This window comes from Aspergillus karnatakaensis, assembly GCF_047715665.1.
Source record: "Aspergillus karnatakaensis strain CBS 102800 unplaced genomic scaffold BJY04scaffold_45, whole genome shotgun sequence".
In the NCBI taxonomy this organism is placed as follows: Eukaryota; Fungi; Ascomycota; class Eurotiomycetes; order Eurotiales; family Aspergillaceae; genus Aspergillus; species Aspergillus karnatakaensis.
This window is the reverse complement of record NW_027395757.1, coordinates 289,178-308,069: the sequence shown is the minus strand read 5'-3', so window position 1 is coordinate 308,069 and position 18,892 is coordinate 289,178. Positions and strand designations below refer to the sequence as shown.

The window sequence follows — 18,892 nt, the reverse complement described above, 5'->3', positions numbered from 1 at the left end:
GAAAAAAAAAAAAAAGAAGAGAAAATCCGGGGTAAGGAAAGAAGTTAGAACTCGAGACTCGAGACTTGAGAGTCAACCTTAAGAAGAGAAAAAAGAACGGAAACGAAGCGAGGGGAAAAAGTTAAAAGGGCAAGGCAAAAGCAGGGCCTGGGTTTGTGGGTCTCGTCAATTTAACATGTTGAATATAGGAATGCTAGATCGGTTCTTTTCCTTGGTAAGTTGCTTGGTTGCTTGGTTGACATGGTTGGGGTTGGAGTCATGGACGCTCCCAGTAACCTAACCAGCCTCCTCGTCCATCCATGCTGCACACGACAAATTGCCAGATTGCCAGATTGCCCTCTTTCCATGGCGGTGCTGTCTACCTACCCCGGACATCTCAAGCTTGTCATGCGTCATCTATCCTGACAATGTCTTTGTAAGTTACTACGTTCGAACTCTCCATCATCTCCACAAACGGCTTCAGCTGTTACGTACTTGAATGGTCCATTGCCGATCGGTTAATAGTCTCATTTACCAGACCGACAATCGCTCAGCCGTGTCTCGGAGACTCCTCGGAAATATACAATCTACCAGCCTATTCCGTGAGTCCGTACACTCTACAAGAGAACTACAGAGACAGAAATACCGAAAAAACACTTGATTCGTAGCGTCATAAGCCCCAGCGGGATTCCAGATCCTGTCCTTTGAACCTTCCGTTCTTTTCTGCTTTTGTCCATATAAAATATCAAATGCCTTGCTTGGTTGGGATAAGTGTGCAACAACCGGATGAATCTCTATAAACACGAAGGATAAATGGGCTCAGATGAATGCTCAACGAGCATTTCACATGATACGAAGGGTATAAAGAATATGATATAGCGAATGTAAGAAGGTAAGGTAAGACGACGCAGACGGTGAGCGAGATGTGAAAAGCGAGACGTTTAGTCCAACCACCATTCAACACCGTGGAGACGGCCCTCATCGAAGGAGGCGAGCTCGGAGAAGAAGTGGCGTGAGAGATCGATGGAGGTGCTGTCGCAGCCCATGCACTTGTCGACGACGGTTCCCTTGACAACCTTGCCGCCGTACTTGACGGAAACGCTACGGCCACAGTCGCTATCCTTCATCATGCCGACAGAAAGGGCAATGACATTCTCAACGGTGCCGTCGTTGGTGTAGCCACAGCTGCTAGGGGCGCTAGCAGAAGTGGCAGTGTCGTAGAAGGTAATCTGTCCCGTGCAGGGAGCGCCGGAGGAGCAAGGGCCGCCGGAAGAGCCACCACTGCTTCCGGTGTTGATATCAGCCTTGGGCTCAGGCTCGGGTTCGGCGGTCTCGGTCTCAACGGGGGCCACCGAGGTGGTGGTGGGAATGGTAGGAACGGGGATCTCAGTTGGGATGGAGACCGTGGGGACGGTAGGCTTGACAACGTTGACCTCAGGCTCGACGGAGGGCACCTCTGGCTCTTCGGTCTTGACGGGCTCGACAGTGCTAGTGCTGGTCGAGGTGGAAGTGGAAGTGGAGGTGGAGGTCGTGGTGGTCTCAGGCTCGGGCTCAGGCTGGGGAGGAGCAGTCGCGTGCTCGACAGTCTCCTCAACGAAGGTGCTGGGAGGAGCCTCCTGGCCGGGGTAAACGGTGGTGGTCACGTCAATGGTGGTCCAGACGACGGTGGTGACGGTCTTCCAGACGGTAACCTCGTCGCGCTTGTGGTTGTGCTTGTGGCCGTGGCCAGGAGCAGCAGCGCCGAGGGCAGCGAAGGCAGTGGCCGCGATGGCAAGAGACTTAGCGATGGGGGCCATTGTGATTGATGTTGGCTATGGTGTTGATCAAGGGAACGGCACAAAGAGAGACAAGCGCCCAGATGGGAATCAAGAAACGAAGAGTTGGAGACGACTGCACAGCAGGTCGTTAACAGCGAACTCTGTTATGTGTCGGAAGGAGCGACGGCTGCAGATATGCAGAAAGAGAGTGACAGAGGGGTTGTCAATGAGTGGACTGGTGGTGGTGAGGATAAGAAAGACGAAAAGGCGAGGGAGGGTCTCGACGGCGCGAGAAGGGCTCAAGCGGTATTTAATTATTTAATGCTGGACTGGCGGCTAACTCGATGTGTTTAGTCTGGTATCGCTCTGAAAGGATCAAAGACCATCCAAATACGAGCTGTCTGCAGACCCACCAAGACAACAATCAGCACTGCACTGCACCACCTACACCTGTTTGAATTTCATCTCCTCTCTTTTGAGTTTTGAAGGAAATTAATTCCTATTCAGACTGAATCACAACAACCTGCCATCTCATCTCTCCAATTCCCATTATGCCAAACGGACCGGGTACCTGAAATCGGGCGCCGTGGTTCCTGAAAGGGTCTGGATCTTCATCGAAGGTTTGTTAGCGGCTGTAAGTTTGGTAAAGGCTAGGGGGATCAGCATTCAGCACAACAGAACAGCTCGGTGCCTGAAAAGCCACAGCCTTGGCCCTGACGTGGACTGGTCTCTGATTTTTCTCAATCCACCAGCCATTTTACCATTCGTTGTTCAACGAACGCCCTGTGGTCTGGCCAGCATTGCGCCACTCTCTTTGGCGGAGAGTCGTCGATTTGGGCTGGATGGTTTGTGAGGTTTCAGGCGGACGACCAGTCACAGCCTCACAGGGGACTCGTATTTTCCTTACCAGCTATGGAGAAGAGCCCAGCCCTGAGCCCTGGCTGGCCAGCAGAATCAAATCCATGTCTTACTCGGAGTCGGAGTTCAGTGACGAGTCTGACGATGACATGGCAGCTCAGAAATTCCGATCGTCCTGGAGGCTGACACGGCAGCCTGTTCTTGGGAGAAAGGAAAACACAGTCAAATTCGGTTCTCAATTTCAATAGATTGTTACAGAGTACAATAATCAATTCTGCTGCTCTGTTTCATCGCATCCTACAAAAAACCAATTTGAGCGTCATCTGCGCCACCCTCCTGCATGAACCTCGTCTGTTGGAGGGCACAAAAGGCAATAGAACTCCGACACGATTCTTTGCTGGCTGCTTACGACCAGTTCATCTCCACCCTCATTTGGGGGTCTTACCAATGAGCCTGCTGTCTTGTGAGCAGTGCACAGCTTAAAACGAGAGCTTCGCTTGCTATTGCATTCTTGAGACCGTCCATTAAGGCATTCGACACTGCACAGTCCACATCAAAATAATCAGTACAATGTACGTCTTGATTGCAATTCAATCTACCTAGGATATGTAAGGGAAACAGCCACAGATATTCAAACCTCCGGCCACGTATGTAGGTGTTGTCAAATATCGAATAATATGCTGGTCGTAAGAATACTGTATGGACATCGAAGCGCAAGAGGGGTAAACAACAAGAAACACACAAAACACAATATCCATCAACTCGTGATATAAGTACAAAGGAAACCCAAGATTAAAAACACCAGCAACAGCGAAAGAAAAAAAGAAATGGGAGAAAGGAAAAATCAGCCTTGGCACATGATACAGGCGTCCTTGTTCTCAATGCTGCATTGGAGAACCTTTTGCGAGTAGATGTCTGCCTCGCTGGGCTCGTCGTCCTTGGTCTCCTCCTCCTCCACATTCTCAGCGTTGCCATTGACCTTCTCGACTTCGTGAGACACGCCGTTGGTGGCAGGTTCGACATTGCCATTCACTGAATCGAGGGGAGCACGAGGCACAGCCGAGTATGTGTTGGCGGCGGCACCACCAACCCGCTTCTTGCTTGCTCGTGCGACGTTGGTGTCAGCCACCTTGAGCTGTTCCTGATCGACTGTGAACTGAATAGGCGCGGAAGCAGCCATCGTGCGCAGGTAGTACATGCCGGTCTTCAACCCCATCTTCCAACCAGCAAAGTGCATAGATGTAAGCTTGCCCATGGTGGGCTCCTTCAAATGGATGTTAAGAGACTGAGACTGGTCAATGTATGCACCGCGATCGGCAGCCATCTCCAGGATGCGGCGCTGAGAGATTTCCCAGACGGTCTTGTAGAGAGCCTTGATGTCCTCGGGGACATTGGGGATGTTCTGCACGGAACCGCCATCGGCAATGATACGGTTCTTCATGTTGTCCGACCACAACCCAAGGTCGACCAGGTCCTTCAACAACCAAGGGTTGACAACCTGGAACTCGCCCGCAAGAACACGGCGAGAGTAGATGTTCGAAGTGTAGGGCTCGAAGCACTCGTTGAAGCCAAGGATCTGACTGGTACTGGCAGTGGGCATAGGAGCAACCAACAGACTGTTGCGGACACCAGTCTGAGCAATCTTAGCCTTGAGGGAATCCCAGTCCCACAGATCAGTGGGAGTGCGGTCCCACATATCATACTGCAGGATACCCTGAGAAACAGGGGAGCCTTCGTAGGTCTCATAGGGTCCAAGCTGCTTAGCCAAATCGGAAGAAGCGGTCAGTGCAGCGTGATAAATGGTCTCGAAGATCTGGATGTTCAGCTGACGAGCTTCGGCCGAGTCGAAGGGCAGACGGAGCGCAAGGAAGGCGTCAGCAAGTCCGTTAACACCGAGGGCAATGGGACGGTGACGGAAGTTGCTCTTCTTGGCCTCTGGCACCGGGTAGTAGTTGATGTCGATGATCTTGTTCAAGTTGCGAACCAAGACTTCCACGACCTCATGGAGCTTGCCAAAATCGTATTCACCACGAGCAGCGTCAACGAAAGTGGGAAGAGCAAGAGACGCAAGGTTGCAAACAGCGACCTCGTCCGGGGCACTGTACTCAATGATCTCTGTGCACAGGTTGGAGCTGCGGATAGTGCCGAGGTTCTTCTGGTTGCTCTTCTTGTTGCAAGCATCCTTGTACAGCATGAAAGGGTTTCCGGTCTCGGTCTGAGCTTCGAGAATAGCATACCAAAGCTTCTGAGCCTTGATAGTCTTGCGGCCTCGGCCCTCTCTTTCATACTGTTCGTAAAGAGCATCGAACTCATCACCGTAAACATCGGCCAGACCAGGAGCCTCGTTAGGGCAGAACAGGGTCCACTCGCCGTTCGCCTCAACACGCTTCATGAACAGATCGGGGGTCCAGAGGGCGTAAAAGAGGTCACGGGCTCTGACTTCCTCTTTTCCGTGATTCTTGCGGAGATCCAAGAACTCGAAGACGTCAGCGTGCCATGGCTCAAGGTAGATAGCAAAGGCGCCGGGACGCTTGTTTCCACCCTGGTCAACATATCTGGCAGTGTTGTTGAACACCCGCAGCATAGGGACGATACCGTTAGAGGATCCGTTGGTACCGCCAATGTAGGAGCCAGTGGCCCGAATTCGGTGCACGTTCAATCCAATACCACCAGCGGTCTTGGAGATCATAGCACAAGTCTTCAAGGTGTCGTAAATACCATCAATACTGTCTTCCTTCATGTCTACCAAGAAGCACGAGGCCAACTGCGGCTGGGGTGTACCGGCATTGAAGAGGGTTGGGGAGGCGTGTGTGAAGTATTTTTGAGACATCAGGTTGTATGTCTCAATGGCCCTCTCAATATCGCTTCCATGAATACCGACGGCAACACGCATCAGCAGATGCTGAGGGCGCTCGGCAACCTTGCCATCGAGTCGCAGAAGGTATGATCGTTCAAGAGTCTTGAAGCCGAAGAAATTGTAGTTGAAATCTCGGTCGTACACGATGGCAGAGTTGAGCTCCTCGGCATGTTTCTGAACAATCTCGTATGTCTCTTGTGAAATCATCGGTGCCGGGTTCTTATTCTTCGGGTTGACATAATGGTAAAGATCTGAAATGACCAAGGAGAATTGCTTCTTGGTTTGCTTGTGGAGGTTGGAGACGGCGATACGAGCAGCGAGGATGGCATAATCTGGATGGGTAACTGTCATGTAGGCGGCAGTTTCGGCAGCCTTGACGAGAGATATCAGTACTATACCAAACAGCCAGCTGCTACGATAACTTACCAGGTTGTCGAGTTCGACTGTAGTGACACCTTGGTAGACGCCAGAGATGACCTTCTGAGTAATAGCAGCGGCATCGACATGCTCGGGATCAAGACCGTAACACAGTCTTGACACACGAGCCGTGATCTTGTCGAATTGTACGCGTTCTTTGCGTCCGTCTGCATGTTGAGACCAAATTAGCAGGGCCTTACCAGCAGTGGCGATAGGGTCGAATCTCGCGTAAAGTCGAGGGCAACGCATCAAAATCATAGCCCAGAACAACAAGGGCTTTCAAGATGCCAAGGGAACGCATGCATACCTCGCTTGTAGACAAACATCTTGTATGACGGCGGGGAGTGACCCAGCGAGGACGTGAACTGAGAGATTGGGGAAGACGAGGAGGGTATAAGATGGTCGTGACTGTTGGCTAGACTGGGACAACTATTGCACAATAAGAGATAGAAGAGTCGTCACGAACGAGAAGGGCAGTCGTTGAGGCAGTCTGAGAGGGATGAGAAGAAAAGAGAGAACGGAGGGGCCGACGAAGGGATATATTTGATGCTGGGTCTCACGCGTCCCTGGTGGATATCAACGCGAATTTTCGTGTTTGGACTTAATGGGTTGCCCTGCAAACCTTGCATCCCGCCCCAATCACGTGAGCACGTGATCCGCCGTTCCGGCGTCGGACGACTAAACTCCCGGCTACAGAGGACAGTAGAGGTGACTGACGAGTCGGGTAAGAGCTTTCCGGCGTATGTTTACTCAAGTCAGCACTGTGTAGTGTCTCCAAAGTGAATGACAGACGCGTTCATGAGCACTGTTTGATTGGTAAGGCACACGGTGGTGCGTGCTGAATTCTAGGAGCTGACAAATCTAAAGAGCTAACGAAACTTGGTTGCAAAATGTCTCATCGAAGGTGTTCGGTCCGATATTTTCCAAATGCCAAATATGATACACAGCCCTCGGGGCGTCCTTAGAGGGTCGCAGCGAAACCAAGGAAAACGACGGCAGCAAAGGCGGCGGCAGAGACCTGCTTGTCAGTAGATGCAGCGTTGGTTGGAACAGGGTCTTCAGCATCGTCGGTGGTCGATGCATTCTCAGAGTCGGGTTCAGAGGTCGAGCTGGCACCGCCAGTGGTAGTTGCATCGCCGGTTGTGCTTGAGTCAGAGTCGGAGTCAGAATCAGAATCGGAGTCCGAGGTAGAAGTGCTGTGGGAGGATGAAGTCGAGGTCGAGGTCGAGCTGGATGTCGAGGTTGAGATGTCTATGCACGTATGATCAGCTCTGACCGAGGTATTTGGACCGAGGAGGGATCACGAACCAACTTCGAACCCGGCGTCATCGCAAACGCTGGCGTAGTACTTCAGAGCGTCCTTGGTATCATCTCCGCACTCGTCCCTGATCGAGGACTGGATCTCATCGGCATTGGTTTTGCAGATGCCCTTAAGGTCGCCAGGAGTTTCCGGGCTGTTCAAGGAGATTCTTAGTAAATTGCCAACCGAATCGTCAAGCGGTGGTCATTTCATACCCGACAACGGTGAGAAGGCAGGCAGGAGTGCCGGTACCCGCAGCAGCAGTAACCTTGCCGAGAGCGAAAAAGGCGATAGCGAGCGCGGACTTTGCGAAGAGCATGATGGCGTTTTGTACGAAGAAATCGGGGTTGGTTTCGAAATGGGGTCGGTTCAGGGGAATCAATCGGGCCCGCCAAATGTGCTGATTGTGAAAGAGTGACTGTTGGTATCCTGGTAAAGACTGTAGGTAATAGTAAAGGAAAGAACGAAGTCTGTGAAAGAGCGGCAGACGACAATGTAAGAGAGTTGAAGACGAGATCCTGAAGCAACAATGAACGGTTTGATGGAGAAATAACAAGGAATTGAAGGGTCGTCCCCGGCAGAGGGCTGTTTCACCCAATCGGGTACTGGCCCTGCCGATCGCTTCGTCCCTGAGTCCGCCCAATTTCCCAGATTGACACCTAAGGCTGCTAGTCCTATAAATAGGCGGTTCAATTCTGTACGGACTACATAATACAAGGTAACTAGGTACCTGTTGTTTAATGTTGTGTTTTTACGCTACCTATCTAGAGGTCAAGGGCTTATTGAGATGTCTTCAGCTATATATGGCTCGAAGGATGGCCTCCCGGTCGTTCCTAGGAGGTGGAGGTAAAAGGGTAAAATGCATTTAGAGAACTAATTACGAAATATATATATATATACACCCACCGCAGAATAAGTGAAAACAATACAATTCCCCCCCTCCCCCCGGCGATAATTATGATCATCCGCCACAAACTATGTGCATAACCAGGTTTTAACCTACGCCTTCTACGAGGATAAATAGTGATAGTGTAGCGTTGCTCTGAAATGAGAGGCCTACCATAACTATTCTCATCAGAGCAAGCAAGAGAAGCATGCATCGACAGCTAAAAGATGGACTACAATGGGACAAATTCAGGCTTATAGTAGAGTCTGAGACTGAGCACCAGTCTCCAAGGCTTCAAGATATTCAGATTGTATTACCATCAATGTTCATCATCTTAGTTCATGCGGCATCAGTACTCCCACCCAGGATCATAGGAGCTCCGTATAACCTCTTGCACATCCAGTCTAAGATCCACAATCTCTCTTCCATTGACAAGATCATTCTCGTTCGCCCTCTTCTCTGCCTCTGCCTCATCCTCTGCAATTCCAGCCTTCACATGCCTCTTGATCAGTCGTTGCCTCGCGGTATCGAAATCCACATCCACAAACCAGAGCTCATCCATCAACTTCGCTGCTTCGTTCCACGGCTCTTTATCTAGACTTAGATAATTACCCTCAAAGAAAATGACTCGCCGCGATGCCGCAATCGGAATATCATTGTCTACAGGATCTTTAACCGCGTGGTCGAAGCTCGGGGCATGTAGCGTTTGTGTTTCGGGTGTTAATGGTTCGCGCAAAGCACGGACAAGCTGTAAGAACTTGTTTCCATCGAACGTAAATGCTGCGCCTCGCCGTGCTGCCGCATACTCGGGATCTGGCATTTGAGCGAGCTGTGCGCGTGTGAGGTGGTAGCCGTCCATGGGGATTGTGGCGGCAATGAAGCCTTCATTTTGGCCACTGTATAGTTCGTTTATTCGTTTTGCCAAGGTTATTGAGAGTTCCGTCTTGCCGGAGCCCGGGATGCCGCTCACTGCGATCAAGAGACGGGCGTTCTCAGGTGTTTTTTGGAACTTGTCTGTGGATAGGTTAGTTGATACCAGTAGGACCAGTAATTGCATAATGTGCTTGAAACTTACTCCAGACCTTGTCTACTAGTTGGGATACTTGCGATTCCATTATCGAAGGTTATGTATCTGTATAGAAAGTGATGGTGAAGCAAGTATGAGCTCAGCGAGCCAAAGGCTCAATCACGCGAGAAGTTTGCGATGATGTCGCAGGCGAAAGATCGTCGTGGATGATTGGATAACTAGTATGTTGGATGGACCGCGAGTGGCACAAGGAGCTGTTTCTATCGAAAACAGGTTGAACTCACAGAAGCTTTCCTGCAACAGAGCATATCCTCATTGACGATAGTTAGTTAGAAGCTATCCTGATAAATAATCGGCGGGCGGGGACTGTCGTCAGAGTGGGGTATGCGCCGGGGTCTGGAGCGATGAGCTCCGTCGGCGGAAGGGAGGACATATCTGGGCAACTTGGAGTCTGGAGTATAATGGTTTGGCATTCCTAGGTGATAGCTTCGATGTCTAAGGAATCTGCAGGGTTTCGTAAACATGGGCAGTGAGGGACCAGCTGCCATTTACTATGATAAAATTGAAGTCGATACTCTCGCCACCGCTTGGTTGAATTGTCCACAAGTATTTTTTGCTTGCTCAGGCATGCTGTTGGATATCTCATCATAGGCCCTTCCGAAAGTGCTAAACATCAAGCAATGTAGAGTCATAGAATATTGATACAATGAAACCGAACATGGTACTTCAAACCGATCACCATCTTTACCCTCATGATCTCATTAGATGGTGGATCAAACACCGCAAACGCCATAAGATAACCCTCCCGCTAACCTGCGTATCCTGAACACGTCCTTGAATAAAGTATGAAGTTGTGAAAACATGTATGAGAAGGAGAAAGTGTCATTTTATCCCTGTCTAACGGGACCATCTGGCCCGCGACTGACATTCGAATCATCACCTGCGCTTGCTCTTTGATTGATAGTGCGGGACAGTCCAGCTGCCGCCCACCAATCATCAGGAATATCTTCCCGACGAGCAAGACGATCTAGAATAGCATGCATGTTATGCAAATCCTGATCTGCTGAAGAGTCCGAGAACGCGAACGAGATGGTAGGAACAGAAGGGGGGTTGTTCATGGTTTGTTGGAGATGATGCGAGCGTCGCATAGACTCGAAGTTGCGCATGCTGCGGCGGTAGCGCCGGAAGAGTGATTGCTGTGTGATTTCGCCATCCGACTCAGTATCGGAATCAGTGGAGCTTGGGTAGTCGCAAGGGTTTGAGTCCAGATATGGATCAAGTGTCATTTGTACAGTTGGAACAGCGGCGTGTAAGGAGTTTTGGAGAGACTCGAGTGACGTTGCGGAACTTCTCGATGTTCCATTGTGCGAGGGATTCGTTCCAGAAACAGACGCAGATGTGAAGGAGGAATCAGCGCTGGGAAGATTGGTATCGGGCGTAATGGTGGTTAAGAGCGTCTCCCACGCGTCGTTTGCATGGTCATCTTCTAGATCAGCGCTTCTTTGACGGTCACCCAGACCATCGACAAGCGGCTCAAGTGGGGTCGAATTCAAAACGTTCATGGAACGCTGGCCTACCCGGCGGAGCAAAGGTATGAACGATGCTGACTGACCGTCCGGACCAGGTGAATCATGTGGGGGCATAGGTGGCAAGCCAAAGACATCTGGACCCGGGAGAGGTGGTGATGGTCTGTGATATGCAATGGCAGGAGCGAAACGAGGAGTGAAAGGGAGATAGTCGTGATGTTCTACCCGGCCTGCGTTACCCGCCGACGAAGAGCCCACCTGTAGCTCGTAGGGTACTGTCGAGTTGCGTAATCTGATCCGCTGCCTGAGTCGATTCAGGCGAGAGGTATCAGTTTGACTACGCAAGCCAGCCTCGCGTTGGCTGTCGGCCAAATCGTCGGGTAGATCGAATAGACTTTCAATAGCAGGACGCGGGATCGGAGAATTGGAATTTGCATTGCGAAGTGATACATTCGCTCTGTTTGCCCAATGCTCTACGTCTTCTTGTGTAGGGCGATGGAATTGGGGGCGTAGCGTTGAGCCGCGCGAAGAGGGCCCGCCATAACGCGAGGCACGGCGGACGGTGGGCTGGCGACGAATCGCAGAACGTGCGGCAGCACATGGGTCTTTAACCTTATCACTCTTGCCAGTCTCAGCGGAGGAGGGCTCACGCCACATACTAGAAATCATCAGTCAGAACAGCTTGTTCGAAACTAAGAAGCGCGCGGTTTTGGCGACGGGCAGAAGCATTAAGGGAGCGGCGAAACTCACGGGATACCCATTACTGCAACACTCAAGCGAAGCGAATGAGCGCACGAGTCGAGCGTCACTCCAAAGACCGTATATAAAAGAGCGTGAGGGTCAGAAAGATGACGCGACGATGGTGGGTGTCGGTATAGCGACAAGCTTGAACCTGGAGTTGATGAAAAAGGTAAAAAGCGGAGGCGAAGAAAGAGCCTGACTCTGGAGGCATCGTTGCGCTTGCGCTGCGCTTGGTCGCGCTCGGACGAGGCTGGGATGTGGCGCAACGACTTCCTGCGTACAATCTGGTACAGGCTTACAGCCGCTCGACTCAGCGCTTCCGAGTCCTGCTAAGGACTAACCTCTCACGAGAGGTGCGCTAGAGTCAATCTTATGACGGCTAGATATAGAAACAACCACTGATAAATATAGCGCGCGCCCTTAGGTTATTTACTGATTGTTGCTTGGCTTTCATAATCGCGTACTCCAGATTTACCAGCAAATGTTTCCCGCCGAAAGCACACCTTAAGGCAGCAATACCTTATCGCAGCCCCCCGATAAGCAGTGCCGACCTTGACTTTCCGCGGAAAATGACCGCACCACAAAAGGTCCGCAATCGCAACTCCTCTCTGAAGTTGTTAACCATGAAGGTTGACTTTCGATCCGTCTTGAATCTTGCACACTCGGAGGAATGATTGAGCTCGGTCTCAGCCGGATTTCCCGCCTTGTCCAACAGACCCCGCTGACCTGGAAGGCCATTCACATTGCTGGCACCAATGGCAAAGGCTCGATCAGCGCATATCTATCGCATCTCCTAACATCCGGAGGCGTTCGATGCGGTCGCTTCACCTCTCCTCACTTGATCGATCGCTGGGATTGCATAACCATTGACGAACGGGTTGTCCAGGAGTCGCTATTCCGGCAGATTGAGGAAAAAGTCAAGCTACGAGACCAAACGTTGGGTATCGGGGCGAGCGAATTCGAGTTATTGACGGCAACTGCCTTTGAAATATTCAATCATGAGCAAGTCGAAGTTGGGGTCGTCGAGGTAGGCATGGGCGGCCGCCTGGATGCTACCAACATCCTGGATAACGTCTTAGTTTCGGTAATTGCGAAGATTGGCCTTGACCACCAGGCTTTTCTGGGGAACACCATTGAAGAAATTGCACGGGAAAAGGCTGGAATCTTGAAACCTGGAGTCACATGTGTTGTCGATGGTACCAACTGTCCAGAGGCGATTGGGGCTATCAGAGAACGCATTGGCGAGCTTGAGTTGGAGGCTGCGATCGTTGATCCGCAAGCCGCAGATGAGCAATCGCCCCCACTTGCCCATTTATTTCGACGGCTCGACTTACAAACACATCAACGGGCAAATATGTCTTGTGCTGCGGCTGCTCTGCGTGCCGCGTTGCCCCGAATCAAACCAGGACTTGAAGCCGACACCTTGATTCCAAACCTCGCTTCTGTACATTGGCCGGGTCGCTTACAGGAGATATCATTGAATCCACTTGTGACGCGGAAGGAGCCGGTTCTTCTGGACGGTGCGCATAATTCCCAGTCAGCTGAGGTCTTGGGAGAGTACGTTGACCGGAAATTGCGTTCGCTGAGCAAAAATGTCACTTGGGTTATTGCGGCCTCCCACGGCAAGGATATGCGCCCATTATTTCATTCCATCATCAAGCCTGGTGACGATGTTGCGACAACGAGCTTTGGCTCTGTCGACGGCATGCCTTGGGTTAAAGCAGCTGACACCGAAGACCTAGCTTCGTGTGTGCGAGCGATTCAAGGCGTTGAGGATGTACGGACGTTCAGAAGCGACATTATCGGTGCGCTCGAGTGGGCTTGCAAAAAGGCGGACGGTAAGCCCCTAGTCATCGCAGGGAGCCTTTACCTCGTGTCAGATGTCTTGCGTCTTCTCAGAGCAGCGAGTCAATCTTAAGGAACAAACTTCGTGCCCGTCGCTACCTATAATATGCTGTTGGTTGGCGTTGAATAATTCATAACTTCCTGTATACTTTAGTTGCACCATAGACCAATACATGTACTTTAGCGAGGTTGTGCTTAGGCTCTCCCTGGATAACTTCAATTGTTCCTTATTCTTGCTTCACTATCTCTGTTTGTTATTTTGTCACTCCAACTTCAAGACCCTTGAGGCTGATAAGGCTGATCGGTATCGGAAAAAGCGCAAGCAGTCGGCCAGTGCGTCATGCTCCAATTACCTACCTACCTAGTGGCGGCCTGTCCACGGGTGGAGTTCAAAACATCCGCTAAATTGTTCCCTCCAGTTCAGCTCGCCAGGAACAACACTGCGGCATGATAATCTCGTTCTGATTTTTATCCCTGCTTTCTGAGACTCGGCTGACGACCCGGGGTTCTGACTGAGGATTATCAGGGCCTCATGTGTCCTGCCGCGTTTTCTCAGCGCGATTTCGTGAGTGCAAGAGCAAGGATCCCCTCCAGTACGGCTTTTCTATTCCCCCCTCCCCACGAAACAATCTATCGATTCCCCTGCAATATATATATATATGCCTTTGTATACCCTTTTATTCCTCCCTTACTCGAGTCTTGGTTTCTCAGGCCTTGTTAACGACCTCTGCTTCTAAGTTATCTAGCGAGCGTGCTGATATGAGCGATCCGATCGTTTCGCCGGCGCCTGCCTCTTCCTCCTTTCTTCGTTTCGCATTCGAGATTGTACAACCCGGTGCCGGAATTCTCGATTTGACCGAGTCCCTTTCGTAATATCGGTTACGGCCCTGACTGGAAATGGTGTCTCGGTCTAACGAGGGGCCCGAGGGGTTCCCACCGGCTTCCAGAACCCCCGGCACGCCCGCAAAAGGACGATTCACGAGACTTGGCTCCAGCCCTTCCAAACGAGACGAGAAGACAAAGGATGACAGGATGGGAAAGACCTCAGCAAAGGACGTTGCGGAACTCAAGGATTTCGTACGCTTAGCCCCTATGGTGTCGTCATGCGGTCGGAACTGACGCTGGTCTACGCAGCAACTCGGCGACTGCTTGGGCCGCGGTGCTTTCGGATCAGTATACAGGGCATTGAACTGGAATACGGGAGAGACGGTTGCTGTGAAGCAAATCAAGCTCGTGGACCTCCCAAAAAGTGAATTGCGAGTGATTATGGTATGATGCTCTCCCTACTCTGCTCTCGCGGTTGCTAACTGTGCATGCTACAGCTTGAGATCGATCTCTTGAAAAATCTAGATGTATTATTTGGAAGCAATGGCCACCAGATTGCAACTCCTGCTAACCGGAGGATAACAGCACCCGAACATCGTGAAATACCATGGATTTGTAAAATCGGTTGAAACTCTAAATATCATTCTCGAGTATGTCAGAATCCTGTTGACGGAAAATAAGGTACACCGACTAATAACTCAGGTATTGCGAAAATGGCTCGCTCCATTCCATTGCGAAAAACTTCGGCCGCTTCCCAGAGACCCTCGTTGGGGTGTATATGTCCCAAGTACTCCATGGTCTTCTCTATCTCCACGACCAGGGTGTCATACACAGAGACATCAAAGGCGCGAATATTCTCACAACAAAAGAAGGCCTTGTCAAACTTGCAGATTTCGGCGTGGCAAGTCGCACCACTGGGCTAAGCGAGTCGAGCGTCGTCGGTACCCCGTACTGGATGGCACCTGAAGTAATTGAATTGTCAGGCGCAACAACGGCATCAGACATATGGAGCCTCGGTTGTACGGTCATCGAACTACTTGAAGGAAAACCTCCCTATTATAACCTACAGCCCATGCCGGCTCTTTTCCGGATCGTTAATGATGACCATCCTCCTCTCCCACAAGGTGCCTCGCCAGTGAGTATACCAGCAGCACTATTCTTTTTCTTTTTCACTCCGTTTACTGAACAATTCTAGGCAGTAAAAGACTTCCTGATGCAGTGTTTCCAAAAAGACCCTAATTTGCGTGTTTCTGCGCGGAAGCTCCTCAAACACCCCTGGATTGTCAATGCACGGAGATCCGACTCCGTGGTTCCTAAAAAGTCAACCGAGTATGAAGAGGCTGTGCGAAGCGTGCAGGAATGGAACGAGGCCTTACGCTCACCTGAATCGAGCACCTTAAAGAAAGGGATAAGAAATGACAGTCAAAACCCACCATCCTTACGGCTAGATACTCGATATACTCCGACCAAAGACACTCTCCCAAGCCCAGTCTCCAGGAATCTGGCAGATAGATACCGGTCACCCATATCTACAGAAGAAGATAATTGGGACGATGATTTTGCCACCGCTATATCCCCAAGTGCCCTACAGCTACCTCACCTTAGACCACATGACAACTTTGGAGGAATGCTCTCCTCGGAAAAACTAAAGGCGTTTGCTTCCCTTGACGGAACAGTTCTGAAGTCGGACGATAGCTTTGAGGAGTTCGATGATCCTTTCGAAAGATCCCCGCAGGCCGGAGAACCGGATCCCTTAAGGACAATTCGACCCTCTGCGGCTCAGCAAGCAAATGCAGGAGCACCGCAAGGTCAGAATACACCATACAATCAACACATGAAGCGCGGCCCCCCTTTGAAGACGTCAATAAATCCGACTGCCGGCGCACAAATGCTGCAGAATACTTCGTCGCCCATACGGCAGCAGCGTCCGCCGTTGTTCTACAAGGAAAACTCTGTCGAAGATTACTCTGACCTTATAATGGCGAATGAGGACGTGCTTGACCGCAAACTTAGTGCTTTCCAAGTAAGTTCTGTTCAGAGCTTTCGCACACTATAAACGTTGACTTACCTCTTCTTAGGAGGTCGATGAAAATCTAGAGAGCTTAGAAACAAGATCTAGGGAAGTTGTTCGCTATCATGGCTCATCAGACCAAGAGGATCAGCCCCAACTCGGAAGACAGATCTCGGTGAAACGCCGAGGAACCGTCGAAATACACCAGTTCACGGAGAACGAAACTGATGAGGATTTTTCTGATATCTTGGGGGTTGATGGAGTTACGCTTGACCGGGCCGAAAGCGATGTTAGCTCGGAGAAGAGCACCTTGATGCTCAATTCAAAATTATCTAATAACTCTTGGCTTGGAGACTTCGACGATGAAGATGATCCTTTCGCACAGCTTGAGGAGGGGCTTGATGAAACAGACCTCGAAGCAAATATCGCACGTGACAAACACGCTCGACTTCGGAACCAGGTCGAAGGGCTCGTTGCTTCTCTGAAGACGTCGCAGGATGAGGACGTACTGGGCGAGCTGTCGGAGCAGCTACTGGCCGTCTTTTGCGACTTCCCAGAGACGAAGAACATCATCATTAGCGCCCACGGCATGCTTCCGATTTTGGAAATTCTCGATCTTTGCCGACGACGCGACATTACTCTATGTCTATTGAGAATCGTGAATGCGATCATCTATGATGACTACGAGATACAGGAGAATCTTTGCTTTGTTGGAGGTATTCCTATTATCAACGAGTTTGCCGCTAAAAAATACCCTCGCGAGATCCGCCTCGAGGCAGCCGCATTTGTGCAACAAATGTATCAAACATCAACTCTTACTCTCCAAATGTTTGTCAGCGCAGGTGGTTTGAATGTGCTGGTAGAGTTTTTGGAGGACGATTACGAGGATGAGCGAGATCTCGTTCTTGTTGGCGTGAATGGCATTTGGAGTGTTTTTGAATTACAGGTACGTGGTGTTCATCTCATCCGATGGGTATAAGCTGACAAAATCAGGGTTCGACTCCAAAAAACGACTTTTGCAGGATTTTGTCACGCAGCTCTGTCTTGGATCCATTGTCCCTTGTTCTAAGTCGAGTACTAGATGAAGAAGGCGAGCTGGCTGAGATCGTCGAGGGCCGCATTGCGAACATTTTCTTCATCTTCTCGCAGGCCGAGAATCATGTCAAGGAGATGGTCTCTGAGCGGACGGTCTTACATAGTAAGCATCAATATGTGAAGTCTACCTTAGTTTACTGACTTTGCCACTAGGAGTATTGAAAGAATTGAAGCGCATGACGCCAGCCCACCAAATCACTATGCTGAAGTTCATCAAAAATCTCTCTATGCTGTCGACTACATTAGATTCTCTCCAAAACTCGAATGCGATTGACGTTCTAACCGACCTCTTGCGGTCCACTATCAAACGCCCTCATTTTCGAGAAGTCTCCAATCAAATTCTCAACACGATCTATAACATGTGCCGTCTCAACAAGTCACGGCAAGAAGACGCTGCTCTGAATGGCATAGTCCCATTGCTTCAAAAAATTGTCAAGACAGAACGTCCACTTAAGGAGTTTGCGTTGCCAATCCTGTGTGATATGGCGCATTCCGGAAAGGTTGGCCGTCGGGAATTGTGGCGGAATAAGGGTCTTGCTTTTTACATATCATTGCTTTCCGATCCATACTGGCAAGTGACGGCGCTAGATGCTATTTTTATCTGGTATGTGATAATCGTTTCGGGTTGAGCTCGTAAACTAATCACAGACGCAACAGGCTACAGGAAGAAACTGCCAAAGTCGAAGAACATCTCTTAGAAAACCGATACGACCAGGCATCATTTACAGACGAAATCGTAAGATGTTTGACATTATCGAAGGCAAATGCTTTTGAGAACATTCTTGAACCACTTCAAAAGCTTCTGAGGCTCAGCCCTCCCATCGCCTCAACCCTTGCGCGGCCGGATCTTTTCAGTCGGATCGGGCAGAAGCTCCATCACAACAAGGCTGCAGTGCGTCTGAACTTGCTCCGTATCATATCAAGCATCTGTGATTCGACCGAAGAGCAAGGCGGTTTGCTCACGAGATACGGACTTTTGGATGCAATCCGGGAACTAGAGCATGATCCTGCAGTTCTAGTCCGGGACATGGCTGGCAAATTGATCCGGTCCAACGAAAAGAGCGAATCATATGGATTGGGCAAGCGCAAGCCAAACATGAGACGAGGGAGTACGTCTGCCTCATCTCCTGGTCTTCTTGTCAACCAGTCTGCGCCTGTCACGCCTCAAGTGAGTCGACAAAGCCAGTCGAAGGGGTATTTCGACGGCAGGGAAACGCAACGTCACCCGCGAACCGCACTGAGCAGCTCGGCTCTTGCACTGCGCCCTGGGAGTAGAGAAGGCGCAACTCCAAGCATAAGTGGCGCCAATGGGAGTTCCGCGGCCCCGAGAAGTAGAATAGCTCGTGGTGCGTCTAATCGGCTGTCGCATGTGGAACTCTTAGCGGAGGATGATACTCGACTCCCGAGTTCGATATCTCGCCGACAATCTATCCTCCCACGACGTCGGCGCTTGACGCAGCAAGAACCAGAACGAGGACCATAACAGCAGGTTATCACACAATGACCATCCTGGTATATTTCTTTTGTAGAACGAGGCTCATTTATGGGGTCGTTCCAGACAGAGCCTCTTTGCATCTCAAGGCGTATTTGGGGGGTTTTCTTTCTGTTTGTCTCTCTTTTTTACTTGTTTTTCTTAAGTGTATACCTCAACAATTCATTGTCTAACAGCAGGATATGGGATGGGATGGGATGCATCTGTGGTCTGGACAATGATTGATACCTGTAAATAGATAGTAACCGTCTCCTTTTTTATTCGCAGTGACTCCAG

General features: G+C 50.4%; 7 protein-coding genes across 7 annotated transcripts; 2 read left to right on the top strand and 5 right to left on the bottom strand.

Annotated features, from left to right (window-relative positions):
* Positions 1-622: 622 nt before the first annotated feature.
* Positions 623-2,005, bottom strand: BJY04DRAFT_195792 (RlpA-like double-psi beta-barrel domain-containing protein). The gene has a single exon (XM_073712270.1). It carries the CDS (start codon positions 1,773-1,775, stop codon positions 921-923), a length of 855 nt encoding a protein of 284 aa, XP_073568412.1. The 5' UTR covers positions 1,776-2,005; the 3' UTR covers positions 623-920.
* Positions 2,006-2,845: 840 nt separating this feature from the next.
* BJY04DRAFT_195791 (ribonucleotide-diphosphate reductase subunit RNR1) lies at positions 2,846-6,452 on the bottom strand. The gene is made up of 3 exons (XM_073712269.1): positions 6,176-6,452; positions 5,878-6,035; positions 2,846-5,823 (listed from the first exon to the last, which is right to left on the bottom strand). The coding sequence occupies exons 1-3, from the start codon at positions 6,192-6,194 to the stop codon at positions 3,439-3,441; spliced, it is 2,562 nt and encodes an 853-aa protein (XP_073568411.1). The 5' UTR covers positions 6,195-6,452; the 3' UTR covers positions 2,846-3,438.
* Positions 6,453-6,582: 130 nt separating this feature from the next.
* On the bottom strand, positions 6,583-7,970 carry BJY04DRAFT_195788 (putative GPI anchored cell wall protein). Its single transcript, XM_073712268.1, has 3 exons — positions 7,384-7,970; positions 7,177-7,322; positions 6,583-7,119 (listed from the first exon to the last, which is right to left on the bottom strand). Exons 1-3 carry the CDS (start codon positions 7,485-7,487, stop codon positions 6,830-6,832), a joined length of 540 nt encoding a protein of 179 aa, XP_073568410.1. The 5' UTR covers positions 7,488-7,970; the 3' UTR covers positions 6,583-6,829.
* Positions 7,971-8,345: 375 nt separating this feature from the next.
* BJY04DRAFT_111767 (kinase-related protein) lies at positions 8,346-9,427 on the bottom strand. The gene is made up of 2 exons (XM_073708157.1): positions 9,130-9,427; positions 8,346-9,068 (listed from the first exon to the last, which is right to left on the bottom strand). The coding sequence occupies exons 1-2, from the start codon at positions 9,167-9,169 to the stop codon at positions 8,404-8,406; spliced, it is 705 nt and encodes a 234-aa protein (XP_073568409.1). The 5' UTR covers positions 9,170-9,427; the 3' UTR covers positions 8,346-8,403.
* A 119-nt stretch (positions 9,428-9,546) lies between these two features.
* BJY04DRAFT_195786 (uncharacterized protein) lies at positions 9,547-11,701 on the bottom strand. Its single transcript, XM_073712267.1, has 2 exons — positions 11,358-11,701; positions 9,547-11,265 (listed from the first exon to the last, which is right to left on the bottom strand). Exons 1-2 carry the CDS (start codon positions 11,366-11,368, stop codon positions 9,969-9,971), a joined length of 1,308 nt encoding a protein of 435 aa, XP_073568408.1. The 5' UTR covers positions 11,369-11,701; the 3' UTR covers positions 9,547-9,968.
* A 47-nt stretch (positions 11,702-11,748) lies between these two features.
* On the top strand, positions 11,749-13,430 carry BJY04DRAFT_195785 (dihydrofolate synthase). The gene has a single exon (XM_073712266.1). It carries the CDS (start codon positions 12,019-12,021, stop codon positions 13,264-13,266), a length of 1,248 nt encoding a protein of 415 aa, XP_073568407.1. The 5' UTR covers positions 11,749-12,018; the 3' UTR covers positions 13,267-13,430.
* Positions 13,431-13,622: 192 nt separating this feature from the next.
* BJY04DRAFT_195783 (serine/threonine-protein kinase) lies at positions 13,623-18,892 on the top strand. Its single transcript, XM_073712265.1, has 11 exons — positions 13,623-13,786; positions 13,932-14,270; positions 14,328-14,462; positions 14,516-14,545; positions 14,604-14,668; positions 14,721-15,153; positions 15,214-16,041; positions 16,097-16,975; positions 17,023-17,227; positions 17,278-17,728; positions 17,782-18,892. The coding sequence occupies exons 2-11, from the start codon at positions 14,091-14,093 to the stop codon at positions 18,605-18,607; spliced, it is 4,032 nt and encodes a 1,343-aa protein (XP_073568406.1). The 5' UTR covers positions 13,623-13,786; positions 13,932-14,090; the 3' UTR covers positions 18,608-18,892.